The following is a 19,035-nucleotide window of genomic DNA, read 5'->3' as shown; positions in this document are numbered from 1 at the left end:
TATGGGTAAAGAGGTGAATCAGTTCAGGCAAAAAGAAGAATATAGTATCCCTTCACCCAGCTAAGGTACTACTGTTTTCAAGAATTTAGGTAATTTGAATTTCAAATTTTAAATAATTTAAATAACGAAAATGCCACTTATGTAATGTTATCCATTATTTAACAATAAAATTTAATTGTAAGTAACTTGTAATTTTTCAAGTAGCTGAGTGGAGTTCCTTGAAGTTAATACTTTGGATACTATGAATGATTACCATTCATGACCATGTTTTAAGGGAATCGCTTGGGTGCAGCAGCTACACATGCAACCAATGGTTAGATGTACAACCATACACCCATCTAACATCTAAGCTGTTGAATTAAATGATTATTGGCTGGATGTGCAGCCATACACCCATCTAACATCTGAGCCGTTGAATTAAATGACTCGGATTAAGGTGAGAGTACAGCTAGTTGGCTCCATGTGCAGAGCAACATTTATGTCTTAAAAGCTAAAAAAATCATTTTGCAAAAAGATATATCAAACGTATTTTTAGTAAAAAGAAAATCTATTTTATCTATTGATTACCAAATACTTCTCGTATTTTGCCACAAAATAATTTTTAGTATTGGTTTTTTATATTAAATAGGTAAAAGTCAAAAATAAAAACCATGCTGAAAGAAACTAAGAACAAAAATCGAAGTCCAAATCAGTTACTCGTCCAAGCTAAACAATTTGCTCCCCTAATGGTTTTGAACCACAAAATAAGGGATGGGACCCACGTGAGCCTCACTCAAATTTCTATCTCTATTTTTTTTTAATATTTACAAGTGGATTACACCTTTTATTTTGTGGTTCAAAAGTATCAGGGGAACACATTTTCTTGCCATACAACCTCCCAAATCAAACCATAAATCAACTAAAACTTATTACATTTTACAATGGTACGGCTATGACCCTTCCAGATGTTACCAAATGGGGCAGCCTAAATTAAACATATGCATTATGGATTTGTGCTTATCATCCCTAAACAAAAACCATTAATATTTTCCATATCAATTTTTTTTTTTTTGATAATTAATATCTTTATATTAGGGAATAGAGACTATAATATATACACATAGAGCATGGAATACATGACTTCTTTAGTAGAATGTGCCAACTATTAGTGACTGTGCAACCCTTTGATAGATGTATCAGTCCAAATTTATCAATAGTCTCCCAAGAGACAATGGTGACAAAAGTTCCATTAAACACACTCGAATCTGTAACATATGGCAGCTTTCTTGCAATCGAATTGAATCTCTGCTTGACCATTTTTGAATTGAGACATCATGAAACCGAAATGATTGATGGTTTATATTGTAGAGAATATCAAGACTAAAATCTCAAGCTATAGACTATAACCGATTGATTTGTACATGATTCTTAATGTTGCACGTTCTCAGTCTACTCAAATAGGTTGCTCATTATTCATGTTTAGAAACAGTATAGTTAATGTTTCATGTATGATAAACAGAGATGAGTAGTCTACTAGTAGCATAATTAAGATGCCAAGAAAATAAATTGAGAACCTTAAAAAAGTTTGAAAATTGCAAAAATTACAAAAAATGAAAAAATAGAAAGAAAAAATTGTTCGGATTAGATACAACCAATAGAATCAAGTTCGACAAATATAATCATTTGGACATCAACTATATTTACAATGAGAAGAGAGATATTCAATAACAACCACTACAAATTCACAATGAAACCCACAACCCTCTCCATAGCTCCCTCTTTTTGATTTTTTGTTTCCTTTCAATGGAGAAGAGCATTACAATAGCTCTTCTTACAACAATAACACCCACTACAAAATTGACAATGAAACCCACAAATATGCAACCCTCTCCACAGCTCCTCTTTTGGTTTCCCGTCAGTGGAGAATAAGAGTTGCAATAGCTCTTGCTAACTTCACAAAAGAATAACAGCTGCTACAAATTTACAATGAAACCCATAACTACACAACCCTTTCTGCAACTTTCTCTTTTCTATGCATGTTACAACAATCTTCAGAGAGTAAGATTGCATCTCCCACCCTAGAGTGATTACACTAATTATAACTTTTGGTGCATCAAATCGCCTCTCCTTCAACTGCTGGAATCCACCACGGTTCATCAAGGCATCAAAGGAGCCTTACATACATTGCCACATGAACAAGCATGCCTTTCCATTAAAGTTGCTCAGTGTCTCTGCAGACCAATGCTCACTGAATATAATCATAATTAACCTCAGTAATAGTTTCAACATTCCTGACTATTGCCACCACCACCACACTTTTAGGAGACAAAAGTTGTGCTTTATAGGGAGGGTTCTGAGTTTCATCAACTCTGATATTGATCCTGTAGTCGAAGCAAGGGAGCAAGGTAACATTGTGAGGAAGGATTTCCTAAGTTCCCTCGATTTTGATATTAATTCTGCAGTGGAAGCAAGGGAACAATGTTACATTGTGATTATGTGTAGGTAGGTATTGGAACCATCATAAAACGTGGAGATTCAGGGCTTCTTGCTCTTTCTGAGAGGGAGAAAGTGTTTGCACAAGCAAGAAACACCACTGCTACATTATGTAAGTGAGCAAACACAAATGCAACACATAAAAGTAATAGAGGACTAGTTTGCAGATGGAAGGACAGATCGGGCCAAGTTGTGCTCTTGTGTCCTGCAAAGAAAGGAAATTTATGGAAGTGAGGAAACAGCCAAACACCATGTTGCAGGCACAAGCAGACAATCAAGTGAAAAGAATAATTTTTTTTTGGGAGAAAATAAGTGAAAAGAATAACTAGTAAAGTACCATTTATTGGACATTATAAAGAAAAAAAAAATCTCAAGATCCATAAAAACCATGACCAGGACATTATAAACGCTATGTATTCGAAGTGTTTGAATGAAGATACAGGGTTTAAGTATAAATAACAACTTTTTAATTCATACAATGGTTCTAAATTTACAATTGCAAACATTGATGGCCATTCGATCAACTTAACTAGAAGGCATCAAGATTCTGAAATGATCTTCGCATGAGATAACCTTCTCTTCTAACAAGAGCACTAAATCTTGATGGAGCTGAATTCCATCATTATCTCCAATGAGAGTTGTGGGGCGATTCTATTTCTCCCAAATCTAACATTTATCTTCCAAAGATCCTTTAAGGGTCTCTTTTCCAATTTCTTGTTTTGGGAATCCAACTTCATTGAATCTTCAAACTGTAATAGCTGCAAACAAATGAAAAACAAGAAAACCCTAGGTCATGTGACTCATGTCTATCATGAATGAAAACCTCTGCAAATCTAATAGTGGATGAGGAAGCTAGGGATGGTCTCCTCTAGGTAGAGCATGGCGAAGTGGCGGGCTATGACAGTTGGGATCCTTAGGGAGTTGCTCAGGGCGTCGAAGGAGCTTAAAGGAGGTTTTGAGGATGTTTTGGAAGGTTTGAAATAGTAAAATTATAAAACTAAAGCCCCCAAGCCCAAGGTATAAATTAAAACACCACCATTTACGTACACTTAGGGCTCCTGTAATTACATTCACAATAGTTGGATAAATTTTTGCATATTGGCACAATCTTGACGGCCACGTGGTAGCTTACAGTGCAATTGCAAATAAAAATCCATGCAATCAATGGTAGTTTAAGATTGTTGGGTTCATCAGTATAGGAGACAGGGGTATGCCAAACAGCCAAAGAGCAGAGACTAAAGAAAATGCTATAGCCCATTATTTTGTTTGATTGGGGGAGCATCGTTTTTTAGGACATAGGTTTGGTTCAGTTATCCAACCGATCCGGTTTAATACGGTCTGGTCCTTACTAGACTTGTGTCTCGCACCGCCATGGAACCGGCGATTGAGTTAATTCTGTAGTTTACTCGACCGCGCCCATTCGGTTTTGTTTCCGAACCCTAACTTAAACCTCTGTGTTTCAGGTGTGAACTACACTGCTTCGTGTACCACTTCATTCAAAGGTTTCGTCAGTGGCGATTTCGAGCGCTTCTCCCCAAGCTCTGAAACCGGTGAAACTGATGAGATAGCGGTGCAGATTTCTTCTCTACTGTATGATACAAATACTCTTTTCTATCTCTCTAAATTTTAGGCGACCTGATCCTCTTTGAGTTAATGTTTGTAACTATGGAAACGCTAATCCCAACTGTTTGTTCATTTCTGTAATTGCAGCAATGGCGGCAGGTGTCGTAGAGCTTGAGAAGGAGAAATCCTGCTGTGCATCGGTGCTTATTATGTTTTAGAGATTTCGCTTTGTTTTTGATTGTTTATTTTTATTTTTATTTTTTTTTCGGTTTAAAATTTATTCATTTTGTTGGTTATTTTTCTTTCTTTATCAGTTGAAATCGAAGTATTCCAAGTTGGAAGAGAAAAGAAATGCTCTTCGGCAAGCCGTGCAGCTTCTTGACAATCAAGTAATCAAGTTGGAGAACGAGAATGCCAACCTCAGAAAAGGTAGGGGAATGCAATCATTAACTTTTTTTTTTTCCTCGGAAAATTTGGGCATGTTGATTATGTTCTCACTAATCAAAGGATTTAGTCAAGAAGAAAAAATTGTAATGAGGCGAGGATGTGGCGGAATACTTTAGTATAAATTAGACTTAATCTGTAGCTAGATGTTGCTTCGCTAGATTGGTGATAGTGATGTATACTTTGCAGAAAACAAGGACGTACTGGCACGACTGGACACAGAAAAGGAGGCTAGACTGAAGGAGTCGACTGCTAGAGTTGGATTGGAGAAGGAGCTTTCTGACCTGAAATCAGAGATATCTTTATTGCGGAAAACAGCTGGTTCAAGAAATGGAAAAGATGACGAAGTGGGTCTGCTTCATAACCGAGTTGTAGAGGGTGAGGCAGAAATAAATCGGCTAAAGGAGCTTCTTGAGAAAGAGAAAAAGCAGGTTCAATCGGAGAGGAAGAAGGTTGCGGAGGGGAAGAAGAACACAATGGAAATGGCCGTACTTCAAACTCGTGTTTCAGAAATTGAGGCTGAACTTAGTCAGCTAGCGGATCTTCTTGAAAAAGAGAAGAAGAATGTGGAATTAGAGAAAAAGAGGGCAGGTGTGGAGAAGAATAAAGCCGTAGAAGCATGGAATTTGGTTAAAACTGAAAAGAAGAAGTATGAGGAACAAAAGAAACTTGCTGATATTGAAAGGAATAGGGCTGATGAGATCAAGCTTCAATTGGAATCGGCAAGGGCTGAGGCTGATCAAACAAGATTGAGTTTGTTAGCAGAGGCTGAGGAGACAAAGCAAAAACTGGAGGCCAGGAAGAGGAAGTTAACAAGCACAAAGAAACATGAAGAGTCAGAGCGGAAGAAAACAGAAGAGCACAGAAAATGTGCTGAAGCAGAGAGGAAGAAAGCAAATGATGAAAAACATCGCGCTGATGCTTTGGCTCAGAAGCTAGAGGTGGAGATGGAAAGGAATGGGGCATTGCAGAAGGAGATTCAGGAAATCACTTCAGGTAGAAACCGGGATAAATGGCTATCCGAGTCATTGAATAATAACACTGAAACTGAAATGGCAAACATGAAGCTTTTAGAGAAACAGTTGAAGTTGGAAAAAGTGCGAGTAAAACTCACTAAAAAAATGCGTAATGTTGAAAAATTGCGGAACAATATGCTACAGCAAGAAATGTGCCGTTTGAAGCAGGAGTTCTTCCAGATGTCTCATCGGTTGAACATGCTAGATGGTTTTGTCTGTCATAGCAATGAAGGTATAGATGGTCCAGCAAAGGTTGGTATTCTCATTCTACTCTCTATATTATGATGAACTATTAATATTGATCTGGGAATACTAATCAAGAAAATCTAAATTAGGAAGTTATTGTTGGAAACTTATAGGGTAGATATTGTTTAGTGAAGGTTGTGCCTTCTTTTTATTTGAATATTTTTCCTGCTTGATTGGTCTTAGCTATGAGCTTGTTCATTTGCTGGGAATTATTGCATCTTTCTGGCTGAGTTTGAAACTTGTTTTGGAGGAACCCCTATGTTTAAGCTTTCACAAATAACTAGAGAAATCACGAACTTTTATTTATTTATTTTTTATTTTTAAATAAATAAATCCTCTCTGATGTCCTTCTCATGACGTATTAATTCTCCTTGGAGACATGGCTGCTGAATTGCTGCATCAGTAGTATTGCGGAATTTATCAACAAAGAAAAAAGGAAAAAAAGTGCTGGGGAACAGGCTTCTGTACTGACATGCAAGGTTGTGCATCTTTTGCATCTATTACAACTTTTATATCAAGAATAAACAAACTTCCATATTTTGCCACATATGTTAGAAGGACAATTGTATATCTATGTAGACGATTGTTCTATGATGTATTTTCCAAAAGGTATCAAATTTCTTGTACAAGTTGGACTATTCTTAGATATGACTTGCGCTGTATATCTTGGAGGCAAATTTGTCTTTATCATGTATCTACTTATGTATTTTTGTGGCCAAAGCTTTTTCTTTATGGGCATTGTTCTACACATGTAATCCCATCTTTTGCCATGTATAATACTTTGATGGAAAATCCATTCATAAGGTAGATAAGGCACCTCTTCATTAGTATTATGACAAGTTCATGGCTCATCTGAGCCTTATGGCCCAACATTTTTTGAAGTCCCTGAACTGGTTTTGCATTTCAATTGGGAAATATAAAATTGTTCAAGGATGATTTGGCTAGTCCTTCAGTTGGATGGATAGGGACCAGTTGGATTTCCAATTAGAAGTATACAAATACGTAGTCATTTTTCCATGGAGTCTTGGATTGATCTTGAGTTTTCCAAATTTTGACCGAGATTGATTAGTAGATTGTGTCATGTGGTATAGTGCTTCATGGCTGAAGTTTGTCTCATGAGTGGACGGTTAATGTTGGCAATAAGCCCATTAATTTTACAGTGCTAATTGATCTGAAATGTGGGCTAAATAAAAAATGTCTTGCTATGTTAAAGAATCCTCTTCCTCGTTCTTATCTATATTCTTAGATAACAAGCACAAGTTTTATTTAGAATTTTACTCTTTATCATGTTAATGACAGGATTCCTCAAAAGAACAGTTGATGCAACCAACAATCCTGTACTTCTATAAATAAGGTCTCTGAACTCACATTCAATTATCCTCTTTTTGTAATTCATCGGAAAAAAATTTTATCCCTCTTGTTTAATTTTTTTTTTTGGGGGTTGGGGGGGGGAGCATTGCATAACTTATTGTGGGGCCCATATATACCATGCTTTTGGTAATTGATTTCGCCTTAGGGTGGTAAGGAGAAACTTAACTTGCTTCTTTTAAAATTTGAATCATTTATCTATAATGATTTAAGAAGAAGCCATATGTTAAGGTCTGCTATTTATACTCCATCAATATCTGAGAATTGAGAAGAGGGCATTCTACCATCTAAATTCATATACGCATTCTGCCATCTAAATTATTACAGACATATATGTATCCAAGTTAGTTCAAAATAACATTAGTTATGTATCACATCATGTGATGACTGATTTCGTTGGAAAAGAGATTGTCCCAGACTCCTAGTAACTATTTTCTGGAAAGTATTTCATTTCCATGGAAAATAATATAAATTTGAACAAGAAGTGACAATTTCCTGGAAATGTATAATGATATTGAAGAGAATGTCATTATTTCACAGGTGAAGTTTTTTAGCATAATAACTGCTTGCTAGGATAGGGATTTAAGAGTCATACTTTGAGGGAATGAGATGGTAATTATCCTTTATCCTTTTAGACCGGGGGGGGTGTTTGGGGGCAAATGAACTTTCTCATTTTCTTAAATATTACTTTTATCCCTTTAGGATTGCCAAAGTGACAACATGATCAAGTAAATGAAAGTAAGCATTATCAGATTGTCCCTTCCTTGGAAATGAAAGAATCAGTTCCGTCAAACAATTGACTTCTCGTTTGTACGGAAGGTACTGGATAGCGAATGTGAATTTTTCCATGCAGTCAACGTAGTTTCTTTTTTTTTTCCTTCATCAGGAAATTATTTGAAGCTGTTTTGACGAATCACTTTTGAGATATTAGTTTTGGTTCGTTTACTGAATTCTTTCACATTCTCTTTGCAGATTGACAACCTTTTTGATCTGCAGAACATAAATTTGAAGAGAAAACTATCAGCTTTAAAGTCTTATGACTTATATGATCAGTGTCAGAATGCTCAGCTTGGGTCAATGCGAGAAAGTGACGGGCTATGGTGTGTGAAATCTGGAGGAGGCCGTACGAAACCAATCTCAGGTATTAGTTCTGAATCGGAGCCTATGGTTGGATGTTCTGTCAGAAACACATCGCAGAACTCTGCTGTACATTCCACCACTGCATCTTTTTCTGATAGAAAGTTGGACTCACAGGAAATAGGTGGTTTTCCTGTAACCACATCAGCAAATTTGGCAGAGGATAATCTTAAACAGCATCTGGACATTCTTAAAATATCTGAAGATATAACCGAAGTAAGGGACAAAGAAAGCCTTGTTGAGGTAGCTGAAAATAATGGTGTCAGTCTGGATCATCGAAACATGGGAAGTCCATGTTTGAACTGTAAGTTTGATACCAATACTACAGTTATTACCGGAGTGCCTAATAGCAGGAGGAAGAGGAGGAATCAGGAGGCGGTTGATTCAACCAAAAATCTTTATGACAAAGATAAGAAATTGTGTCCGATGAAAGAAAAACCATCAAAATCGCACAAAATGCCAAATCATAAAAGTGATATGCCTGGACCAATATGTTCTCAAACTAATGGGAAGTCACTTGCGTTGGAAAATGGATGTCCTCTGGCTTCTAATTTAGTGGATAATTTATATGCCAAAGCCTGTAATTCCAGCAGGAAGAGGTTGGTGACTCCAGAGCAGACGCTCTGTCAGCCGCTCTGTGTTGAAGATGTCAGTCATAAGAAGTCAGGTAAGGGAGGAAATGAGGGTGGTGTAGATGCAGACGTCTGCACTCAAGCTACTTCACCTGTTGATTGTTTTAGTAGGCCATGCAGGGCCAGAACAATTGATGCTGTTATTAGCAATTATGGAGAGGAGACATGGTTTGAGAACATGGCAATCAGGGATTGTATGAAGTTGCTTGAGTTGGATGATGCTGTTGATGATAAACGGTATAGGGAAGCTATAGAGACGCCCATGACACCAACTTTGCCTGAAATTGAAAGCCCTTTCCTTGGAGCATATGATGATGGAAAAAATTTCCATGATACCGCATGTGCTATAAAGACAGTTCACCACCAGATTGGGGAGTCTGGGGTTGAGATGGCAGTGGCAAAACAAATACCTGTACCTGAAACTGAGGGGACTGAAATTCCTAGTGCAAACAATGGGGCCCATATAAAAGCGAAGACCTCCAAATGTTATGTAGTGTTTTCAAGTACTAGGGATGAAAGCTGCATTTCCAGAATAGTCCACTCTACAGAAACTTGCTTAGCCCAGATATCCATGGTTTCTCAGCAAGATTGGATCCTGCCTAAAATTCTACTTGCTGTTCTTACGGAAGATCTTCTACCCGAGTAAGTGGTGTTATAATACAATTTGATAATAAATTTAATATTATCTGTCATCGTTTACTGATTTTCGCCCCCGGGGGGTGGGGGGTGGGTTCAAAGTAATTGTATTCCATTTAGCTCTTTGCATTTACTTGGTATTGAGACCACAGTACCACTGGACTGGTCCACTGGTCCGAGATGTTTTGTGTTCAGAAAATTAGGACCCATCTTCAGTGGTTGCATCTAAGAGATTAAAGAGGGGAAATTTAGCTTGGGATGGTCACCTACTGTGTTTCTGAATTGTTGGAAATTGGAAGAGTTAAAAAAAATCCTACTTCAAGATGTGAATAACCTGAATAAATTCTGTATGTTGGTTGCCTAAGGCAATTTGAACTTGCTGTTTTTGGTTTAGGCATATTACGTGGGGCACTTCCGGCGGTTGACTGGTTGTTAGGCTGGTCCATAAAGCAGTTGGGCTTGAACTTGATGACATTAGGCCTGGTCCAAGGTAGCTTATTCAAATTTTAATAATTGCTAGGATTAGGGTCCATTTGCAGCACATGCTTGATTCTACCTGGTATGAACACCTGATCCATCTGTTTGAGTGTTATGCACTTCTGTACACGTTAAATTAAGAACTTATAGTATTGGGACAGTGGGCCAACAGAGCAAACCGGAAAATCTGGAAATTCTGGGAAGTCGGTATGAGGATTTTTGAAGAGAAATGGGAAACCATATGGGATAGCCCTTAAACTCTGGTGGAATGGTGTGTAGGTCATTTGTCCGAGTGTGGCTTACAAAAAGATGTTTCTATCATTGGTCAGGTGTCGACAGTTTAGGGCTCAACTCTTGTCAATGACCAAATGCTTAAAAGAAAAAAAAACTTCATTCATCAAATCTATGAAATCATGATTACCATAGTGTCAGTGTGTCATGTTGCCTGGGTGAACCTTATACCAAGAACATTTTGCAATCTTCCTAAAAATACACATCAATAATCAAAGCTTACCATATCATAAGGTTCATAACATAAGCATAATCATTAACCTCAAACATGTAAACTGCATCAAAGTCAAAAAAACATCTTTCAAGTAAAAGTTTAAAAACCAAAATATCAGATTTCCCTTCTCCTCCATACTTATATATTAAAAAACTGATTGAAGTTGCTGAAATTTGGGGAGTCGAAGAGTGACAAACAGCACCAGTGCACTACATAATTTGAGGGCTGAGAATTGCAGGCTTTCAGGTGATCAGATCCTTCATATAGTTGATGCTTGAAGACATCGAAGAAGATTTGTGGGGAAAAACACAATGGAAAGTGAGAGGCGAACACAAAATGGTGGGGAAAAAAGAAAAGAAAAGAAAAAAAGCTTACTGTCATTTGCTAGTTGAAAGATATGAACTAGAAAAAGGGGAAAAAGGGGGGGTGGGGGTGGTTGGAAAGGAGAATTGCAGGCTTGCAGCTGATAGAAAGAAAGTGGAAAACCAATAAGATTGAGAGTAAAGATGAGTGGAAAATAGGAGGAAAAAAAACTTGGAAGAAAAACTGAGAGCTGCAGGCGTGGCTGCTTGCAGCTAATAGAAGAAAAAGAGGAAAAAAAAATGATAAGATTGAGAGCTAAAAACGAGAGGAAAAGTAGGGGTTCCGGGGTTTGGGGTTGGGGGGTTGGGTGGGTGGGGAAGAAGCTTGATCATGGAGACAGAGTTGCAAGCAAATAAAGATAAAAGGGAGAAGATGGAGACTTGAGTTGAGAGTGAAAGAGAAGAAGAGAAGAAACCAAAGGGTGGAAAAAGGAAATGCAGAAAGAGGGAGAATGGGAGATGGTCAAAACTTGATACGGAGGAATAGATAAAAGGGTAAAGAACAAAGGAAGAAGATTGGAAAAAATGATAATGACAAACTTACTGGTAATTGGAGGAGTGCAACTAGGACAATCAGCTAGGGTTCTTCAATCTTCTCATTGTAGGGAGTCAGTCTCTTGTCTTCTATTTCCCCTTCTCATTCTCTTGACTTCTTCTGTTTTTTTGTTTTTTATTTTTTCATTTTGATTTAATAATTTTATCACCTAATGTTTAATTGATTCCCCCACTTTGCAATTATGCACGATTATCTTTGGGTTGCCCTTTTTTAATATAAAAAAATGATTGATTCCGTGCATGTCACCTTGTTAGTATTCCATACATAAACTAACAATAGCATTACTTTTAGAATATTTGGATATCTAATTAAAGTGAAGAAATGGGTAAGATGGTGATAAAGTGGTCTTTGGTGCTACTGGCTAAGCGTTGGTCGCCATGCATCATAGGAAACTGCCTAGATACCTAGTTGACGCCTTGACAACTATGGTTGGATCTGCATCTTTTAACCATCCGAGCCTTTTTCTCCATCAGACAAGCAGTCTCCAATTATTTACTCGAGTTGAAGTTCCAGGGAGTTACTGGAATAAGTGAATTTTCTTTAGAACTGCAAAAAGCCTGGATTTTTGCCTTATTCTTCAAATTCATCAATCTGATTCTGGTTATTATTGTGTTTCCAACCATTGTGTAATGTAAAGCTAAGATCAAGGATGGCTTAAGCCTAGTTTAACCCACAAAGCAGGAAAATCAGAAAAATAGGACTAAATTTAAAATCTAAGGTGTGTGGCCAAACCAGATGGTAGAAAAACAAAGGGGAATGTGAGATGTAATAGCAGGCCAAAAATGCAGCAGTGTGTGTGAGACGGAGAGGCGGAAAGGAGGTTATTCAGTCCAAAACTACAGTCACTCACCAGTTCGAATGTAGGAGAGGCAGTAGCACAAGCAAGGGCTTGGGAGATCTTCAGTTGAAGGTTCTGCAACAATACCAGCCCAAAGTCTTCTTCTATTCTTAGAAGCAACAACTTCAGTTTCAGTAGAGTTCACACAAGGGAGGCAGCAGTGAAGCAACTTAGAGAAAAGTAAAGGGATAAAGGTAGTTCAACTCTCTCAGATAGGTTTTTCAACCTAGGTATATGGCTCTCTTAGCCAGGCCCTATCCCTTCTTATGTGAGAGACCAGGCAAAACTAATCAGAAAATAGGAACTACTTTTTCTGAGTTTTTTAGCTAGGATTCTCAGTGCCAACGAAAGTAGAAACTTCCTAATTCTGAAATTTGAACTAAGATAAAAAGAAACTACTAGGCTTTATAATCCAGCCACATGCATGAGTTTAAAACATAAACTAAGTAAACATATCTAATAAACCTTACAATCTTCCAATGCTGCAAATGCAAGTCGGCCCCATCAAATCTTCGAATAATATTCTCATTGAGACCCAAACAAGGGCTGTCACACTTTTCACATTCCTGTTTATGTGAACAGTTTTTTGCATCTTTTGGCCTTTCTAGAAAACTTGCTGGTCGAGTCAGCCATGTAGTTCGTTCAATGTCCACTAGAGTGCCATATTGTTATATGTAGGATGATCAATAATAGAGCTTAATCTATTTGACGTATCTTGTTCTTCACCAATTGTTAATTACATTTCTATGACTTGTTATTTGCACTAGCTTTCCAGGAATTAAAAATATCATTTATGACAATTTGATGGTGGGGGTTGTGAGAAAAGAAAGAACAAACCAAGGTTACTTGGAGCCAGAATGCTTACATGTCAATGAGTGGTAAAAAAACATGGGGTTGGAGATCTGTGACTTACTTGATGCGTGGCTGGGTCCAGCGCCTGTTTTGGCTTATTTTTCTTTGATAAGCTTAGGATTGGGTTACATAGGTCATGGGCTCTTGATCATTTAGAATGATGGTGAAATAGTCCTCTTAGCGGCTTATAATGGTACTATCCAGCTTAATTACGAAAATCATTTAACAATTAGTTTCTTTTAAATTAAGTTCTGGGATCGTTTCCCTAAGTATTTTAAGTTAGGGTTGTTTGAGTCTTTTACTTTTTAGTGTGTAATTATGGCTCCTACACTTGTGACACATGGAAGATCTATGATTTCTTGTGAATTCAGTTTTAATTTGTATTGATTTGTTTTGGACAGATGTCCTTAGGTTTTATCTATTAAATAACCACCTCATTCAGTTTCAGTTAAGAGTTGTTGTCGTGAGTCAACTACAGAGTTGGTTACTTAACTAGAGTTAGTTCAAGTCAAACTTCTAGAGTTAAGCCCTAAGTTTGGTAAAGTTGTTAGCTACAAGTTGGGGATATGTTTTTATTTTAGACACTATTGCAGGCCATGCAAGCCTTTCCTTTTAATTTTCAAGTCCCCAGAAGATTTCTTTTCTAGGGCCAATAAGCCCTTATATTAAACCCCATGGAAGAGGTGTTGGTGTTTGAAATCGAAGACTATTTGGGGGATTGGTGTTTGAAATCCAGCACTTACATCTGGGTGTTTAAAATCCTAAGTGCAAGAAGAACCTTGGTGCATAAACTCTGAGCCTTCATTCAAACAAGAAGATCCAGCCTATCTTCAACAGTCCATCCCTCATCGAAGCAAGGTTAGGCCTTATCCACATCCGTCCTCATCCCTGTGTTTTGTTATTTAATAGGGACCTAGTGAAACCTACTACTAGTTGTTTTCCATCAAACCTGTAAATATTTTCTTACAATGACTATTAAAATTCTATTAGAGGACCTTGAATCTCAGACCTGCAACTCCTAGTTTTGTGGGCATTTTATGTAACCATGGAGGATGGAACAGCTTTTGGTTCAATTCTTTTACCCACAACAATAATTCTAGGGTTTTGGGATGGGTTTGAGAAGGGTCTAGCCTAAATGGGATGATTTTTAGGGTTTTGGGGAAGTTTGGATTAATAGAAACCTAGATGGGTAAAGAATGTGACAAGGAAATAAAGTTAGGGTTCTAACAAAATGGGATGGCACTGGAAAAAGCTTCAAATTTTAAGATTTAGGGTTATAGGGAACTTGTGGCTAGAGGGGAATGGGATTCCAAGTAGTCTTGCCCAAGCTTGCTTTCTTTCTTTCTTCCTTCTTTTTTCTTTCTTGGTTGTGCTATGTGGGGAAGGGGCTACCTCTTGGTTTCAAATGAAGTAGAGGGCTGCAACTAAAGACTGAAGGGTTTTAGTGTCCTAAGAGAGGCTTAAAGGCTGTAATCTTTAACTGAGGACTGGGACAGCAGTGTTCTTGGGGTGTCTTGCACAGGATTTTGGTGAAAAGGGTTGCTGCAGGATAGAGGGATGTGAGGGGAATGAATGAGGCTTAGGCTGGGTCTGGGGAGGGGATTGACTTACTTGTTTGGTTGTTCTTGCTGTGAAGGAGTGCTGTGATCATTAGTTAGAGTCACAGAGACAGAGTTAAGGCTTCAAGATTGCAAAAAGAACTTCTTGGACAACCACAGGGTCCCTCTCAATAGGACCCTACTTGATACCTCCTTGGCTGTAAATTCTCTGTTGTTTTCATTGATCAGAACTGATTGGTTATGGCATTGGGCTTTGAATTTATAGCCACTACATCAAGACTCGTCCTAGGAGATCAACTCTAGACTGTTCCTGAACTCCTACTTAGACTCCACAACTAATAACTGAAATAAAAACTCAATCAGGATTCTTTAAATTAGTTAAGAATCCAACTGAAGAAATAAAACAGATAAAATTAAAGGACGATGGACAGAAATAACGCAAGGGGTTTGCGCCTCCTAGGCCCTCTTGCTGCTCTTGTTGGGGGCCTGCTAGCTGCTTACATCAGCTTTTCAAGCTCAGAGTTAGGTCTCTTTAGGTGGGACCCTTCTCCTCTAGGTTAACACCATCTGCTTCAGGTTGCTGCCTTTGACTTAAGTCCTACTTTGATTCAACAATCTTCTAAGATTTATGAATTACCTGAATCACTCCAAACTTAAATTAGTCCTAGATCTTTGTTAATCACTATCCTAAAGTCACGAGTTCTTCGGATCACTGCAACTCCCCCCCACACCCCCCCCCAAAAAAAAAAAAAAAAAAAGAAAAAAAAAAAAAAGGGGGAAATAGAAAAGAGACAAAAAATCCTTGAAGACAACTTAGTTTGAAAATATCTGGTTTTTGCTTGGCCATTTGGAGATTTTGGCAGGTTACTGCCTTTGGTCTCCCAACCGAAGGCTGCATTACCACTACAGGGTCTAGCTACTTCTCTGTTTGGTGTGATCATCGTCGATGGGTGAAGGCTTCCATTTGAATAGGTCTGTTCATGGTTGAAGTCAAGGCCTTAATCTGCCTTGGAAGATGGGCTGCAATATCACCTGTCTCTGTCTCCTGTGTTTAACAAATCAAACTGGCTGAGTCACCTTCCCTAAGTGTGCCTGTAGTCCGTCTCAGAAACTAATCTTGGTTTGAATCTTACATCATCTCAACACTAGTTGATTTCTTGTGCTAGGCCTTAATATGGTAGAGTGGCTGAATAGAAAGGGTCTGCATTGGGGTGACTGTATTGAAGGTGGGTAATAATATTACAAAAATTTAGAGTAAAGTTCCACATCTAGACGGCTAAAATAAACAGATGATAATAGAAACCAAAGCCTAATAAAAGCCGTTGAACTAAGTCGACAACCACTCACAAGAGGGAAGCGTCCAATCCCCAGATGGAGGCTCACAATCTCTTTTCTGCAATTCATTGGCCAAGGTTGTAATTAACCTCCATCTCCAATGAAAAGACACTGCAATTGAGTAAAAGTAATGAATGCATCTGATAAGACGATATCTTGAAGAGGATTGCTGCTTTCCTTGCTTATCATAACACCAGAATCTCATGGTTATGAAAACTTTTAGTCTTTTTTTTAAGGGAAAATTAACTATAAGATTATCTCTGCATTTTGGGGTTTTGGAATGAATGTGTGAGATTCATGTTGCTGCGTCAGTGTTTTGACATTGATGAGTCCATGTTGCACACTTGCTAGGATTCTAGACACTGTAAGATAGAGTACACGGGAAAATCATTTCATGTCGAGATAATCTGTACTTTGGGACTTTATGCAAGTCATTGAGTGCTGTTTATCTTTTACTGACTCTGGCTTTTGTTTTCATTTTCATTTTGTCTTTTGTTCTTTTAGCTATTGATAAAGACCCTTTTATGACTGACAACATAATGGATTACTTGAGCTGATATGTTTGTTTCTTGTTACTGCTATAGGGAAAAGGCTTGTGTCTTCTTCACATTGTTGCTTTTCAACTTTTCTGTGGTTGATTTGGTGGAAGTTGGAAACTCCTCAAGTGGAGACTATTTCTCATGTTCAGAATCCTTTTTGGCACACGTAAAAACAGGTTTCTCATATATCGTTTCTTTACTTGTGCACTTCTAAATTCTTGTCACTTATTGACTGCATCTTCGGTTCATTTTTGTTTAATTATGTACTTAACAGATTTTGTTATGTGATGACAGTGATGACTGACGTGGAGAGCAGGCATATATTTTCAGAGTTATTTGAATTGGACTCCCTCCTTTCCCTCATTGAGGATTTCCTTATTGCTGGAAAAGTTTTGGTCTCTAGTGATGTTCCATGTGGTTCTGGGTTCAGAATCAATCTTTTTGATGGCATGACTGCTTTTCTTTCCCCCCGACTAGCCAGCATTGATCAATTGATGGTTGGAAGCGTGATATTAGCCTCTATATGTTGTGCAGTTGACGATGTTAGTTTCATTTGTGATGCGTCACACAGTATTCTCCATACGTGCCAATTTGGATCATCTCTGATTCTGAGGGTGCTCCATGTTTTTGCCTATGTATGTGGAGAAAAATATTTTACATTGAGTGAGTACAATCTGACTATGGGTGTCATTAAGTCTATTGTTTCTCATGTTGAGGAAGGAAACGGATCATGTGGTACTATAACCGTTCCTAATGTGCCATCTGAAAGCAACAACTGTCCTATGTTGTCCCGATGCCCCAAATGTCCATTTGCTGAAGGTGCTGTCTCTGTGGATGAAGTTTTGTTATTGCTCTTGGAAAAGCTTCAGAATCATGCAGACTCTGGGATCAAACAACAAAATATGATTGGTTCTCCTAATTTATTTAGCCACAGGGTTATTCCTTCCTTGGGGACAACTACTGAAAGGCTTTCTATACCAGCTGAAGATACCCCTGATATGGACTGCAGTGGTTCTGCTTGTACTATTCAATCTAGTTCTGTTGTTAACGGCAGCCTGTGTAACTTTGGTGAAATTCTTGCATTAGTGGAGCTTGTTGCATGCATCATGAATTGGGAATGGACACAGCGAAATATTATACCTAGACTGTTGGAAATGGTGAAATCGAGCATTCCGGAAGAACTTTCAGCTGCTATTTTTGTCCTGATAGGTGAACTTGGGAGGCTTGGAGTTGATGCAAGAGGGTATGAAAAGATTGGAGTTGAAGAGTTGAAGTGTGATTTATCAGATTGTTTGAATCTGACTGTCACCAGAAAATGGGGTTTTCCTACTCAGTTGGCCATAGTGAATTCTTTGATGGGCTTGCTTTCTGAAAACTTTACATTACTCGTTCAGAATGAACGAGTGCTTTCTCCTGGTTCACATCACTCTAGCCATGCAGATACTGTAAGAAAGTGGTTTGCCGAGCTGAGCAAAGAGCAGAAGTCCTTGTCGATTAGCCTTCTTCAGTCTGCTAGTGGTACTTAATTGGAGTGAGATGCTTCAGAGGTTGATGATTTTCATAGCATTTTGGGTATGGTAGTCTGTCATTGTTTGTGATGCTATTGATTCAGCCAGCAAGTTTTTGGCATCTGGTGTTCTCAAAGTTGTATGGAAGGTCACTTCCAAATTTTGTACAGGATCTAGAGGTCAGGTAGCCTAAGACCTGAGAGCTGAACATTTATTGATGCTGAGGCGTTTTCATTACTCAACAGAGAATCAACAAAGCGGGAATCTTAATTTCTATGAACAGATTTTCCAACGAATAATGTATTTGCCCCATAAATTCAGAAGAATGACATCCTTTTTCTGTGGAATGATTTCATTAAACTTAGTATGCAACCCTCTGGTGAATAAAAAGCAAATGCAAATCTAGATGTCATGACACAAAAACATAGTAACACCTCAATAATGATTCTTGTTAATATTGCTAAAACTTCAATGAAAAGATTTTTATTTATTTTTTAATCCGTCAAGAAAAAAAGAAAAAGACAAATTATTAAGCTACGAAAGATCAAACGTTTTCATTGTAAAAACCCAGATGTCATGAATTTGTTTGGAAATTAAAATCTTAAAGCAAGATTGGTGGAAGTAGATGGAGCTCTTTGGACCCATTTGATTTCTTTACTTGCATGCTCTCATAAGCTTTTGGATATAAAAATTTTCCCCTTTTAGAGATTACAAGTATTGCTTTGATTGGGGTATCCATTTCTTACAAGAACTAAAGTTAAGTGATTGGAATCCAAATTTAGATAAGGAAGTCCACACAATACTGCGTATCCATAAAACAGTACAACACTATTCATGATCATGGGGTGAGAGGGCTTGTTGGGCAACCATAATCTAATGCAAGCTTTGTGAGAAGGAAGCACTGAAAGGGGGTTGTTGAGCAACTATAATCTAATTCAAGCTAGAACTGCATGCTTGTGAGATAAATGCATTGAAGTTATAATTTCATGT

General features: G+C 37.9%; 1 protein-coding gene across 3 annotated transcripts; it reads left to right on the top strand.

Moving 5' to 3' along the window:
- Nucleotides 1–3,916: 3,916 nt before the first annotated feature.
- MEE22 (maternal effect embryo arrest 22) lies at nucleotides 3,917–18,550 on the top strand. Of its 3 annotated transcripts, none has more exons than XM_089168050.1 (8): nucleotides 3,917–4,042; nucleotides 4,183–4,235; nucleotides 4,350–4,464; nucleotides 4,669–5,747; nucleotides 6,119–6,220; nucleotides 8,082–9,520; nucleotides 16,583–16,713; nucleotides 16,832–18,550. In XM_089168050.1, exons 2-8 carry the CDS (start codon nucleotides 4,185–4,187, stop codon nucleotides 18,061–18,063), a joined length of 4,149 nt encoding a protein of 1,382 aa, XP_089024176.1. In that variant the 5' UTR covers nucleotides 3,917–4,042; nucleotides 4,183–4,184; the 3' UTR covers nucleotides 18,064–18,550. The 3 variants fall into 3 exon arrangements, with proteins under 3 accessions (XP_089024176.1, XP_089024175.1, XP_089024177.1); XM_089168049.1 differs by having other exon boundaries at nucleotides 3,917–4,062; XM_089168051.1 differs by lacking the exon at nucleotides 6,119–6,220 and having other exon boundaries at nucleotides 3,917–4,062; nucleotides 16,832–18,549.
- The last annotated feature ends 485 nt before the right edge of the window (nucleotides 18,551–19,035 follow it).

This window comes from Hakea prostrata, chromosome 9 (genome assembly GCF_041222555.1).
Source record: "Hakea prostrata isolate BN-2017 chromosome 9, UWA_Hpros_2, whole genome shotgun sequence".
NCBI lineage: Eukaryota > Viridiplantae > Streptophyta > Magnoliopsida > Proteales > Proteaceae > Hakea > Hakea prostrata.
The sequence above is the reverse complement of the archived record's forward strand: the minus strand, read 5'-3'. Positions and strand labels throughout refer to the sequence as shown.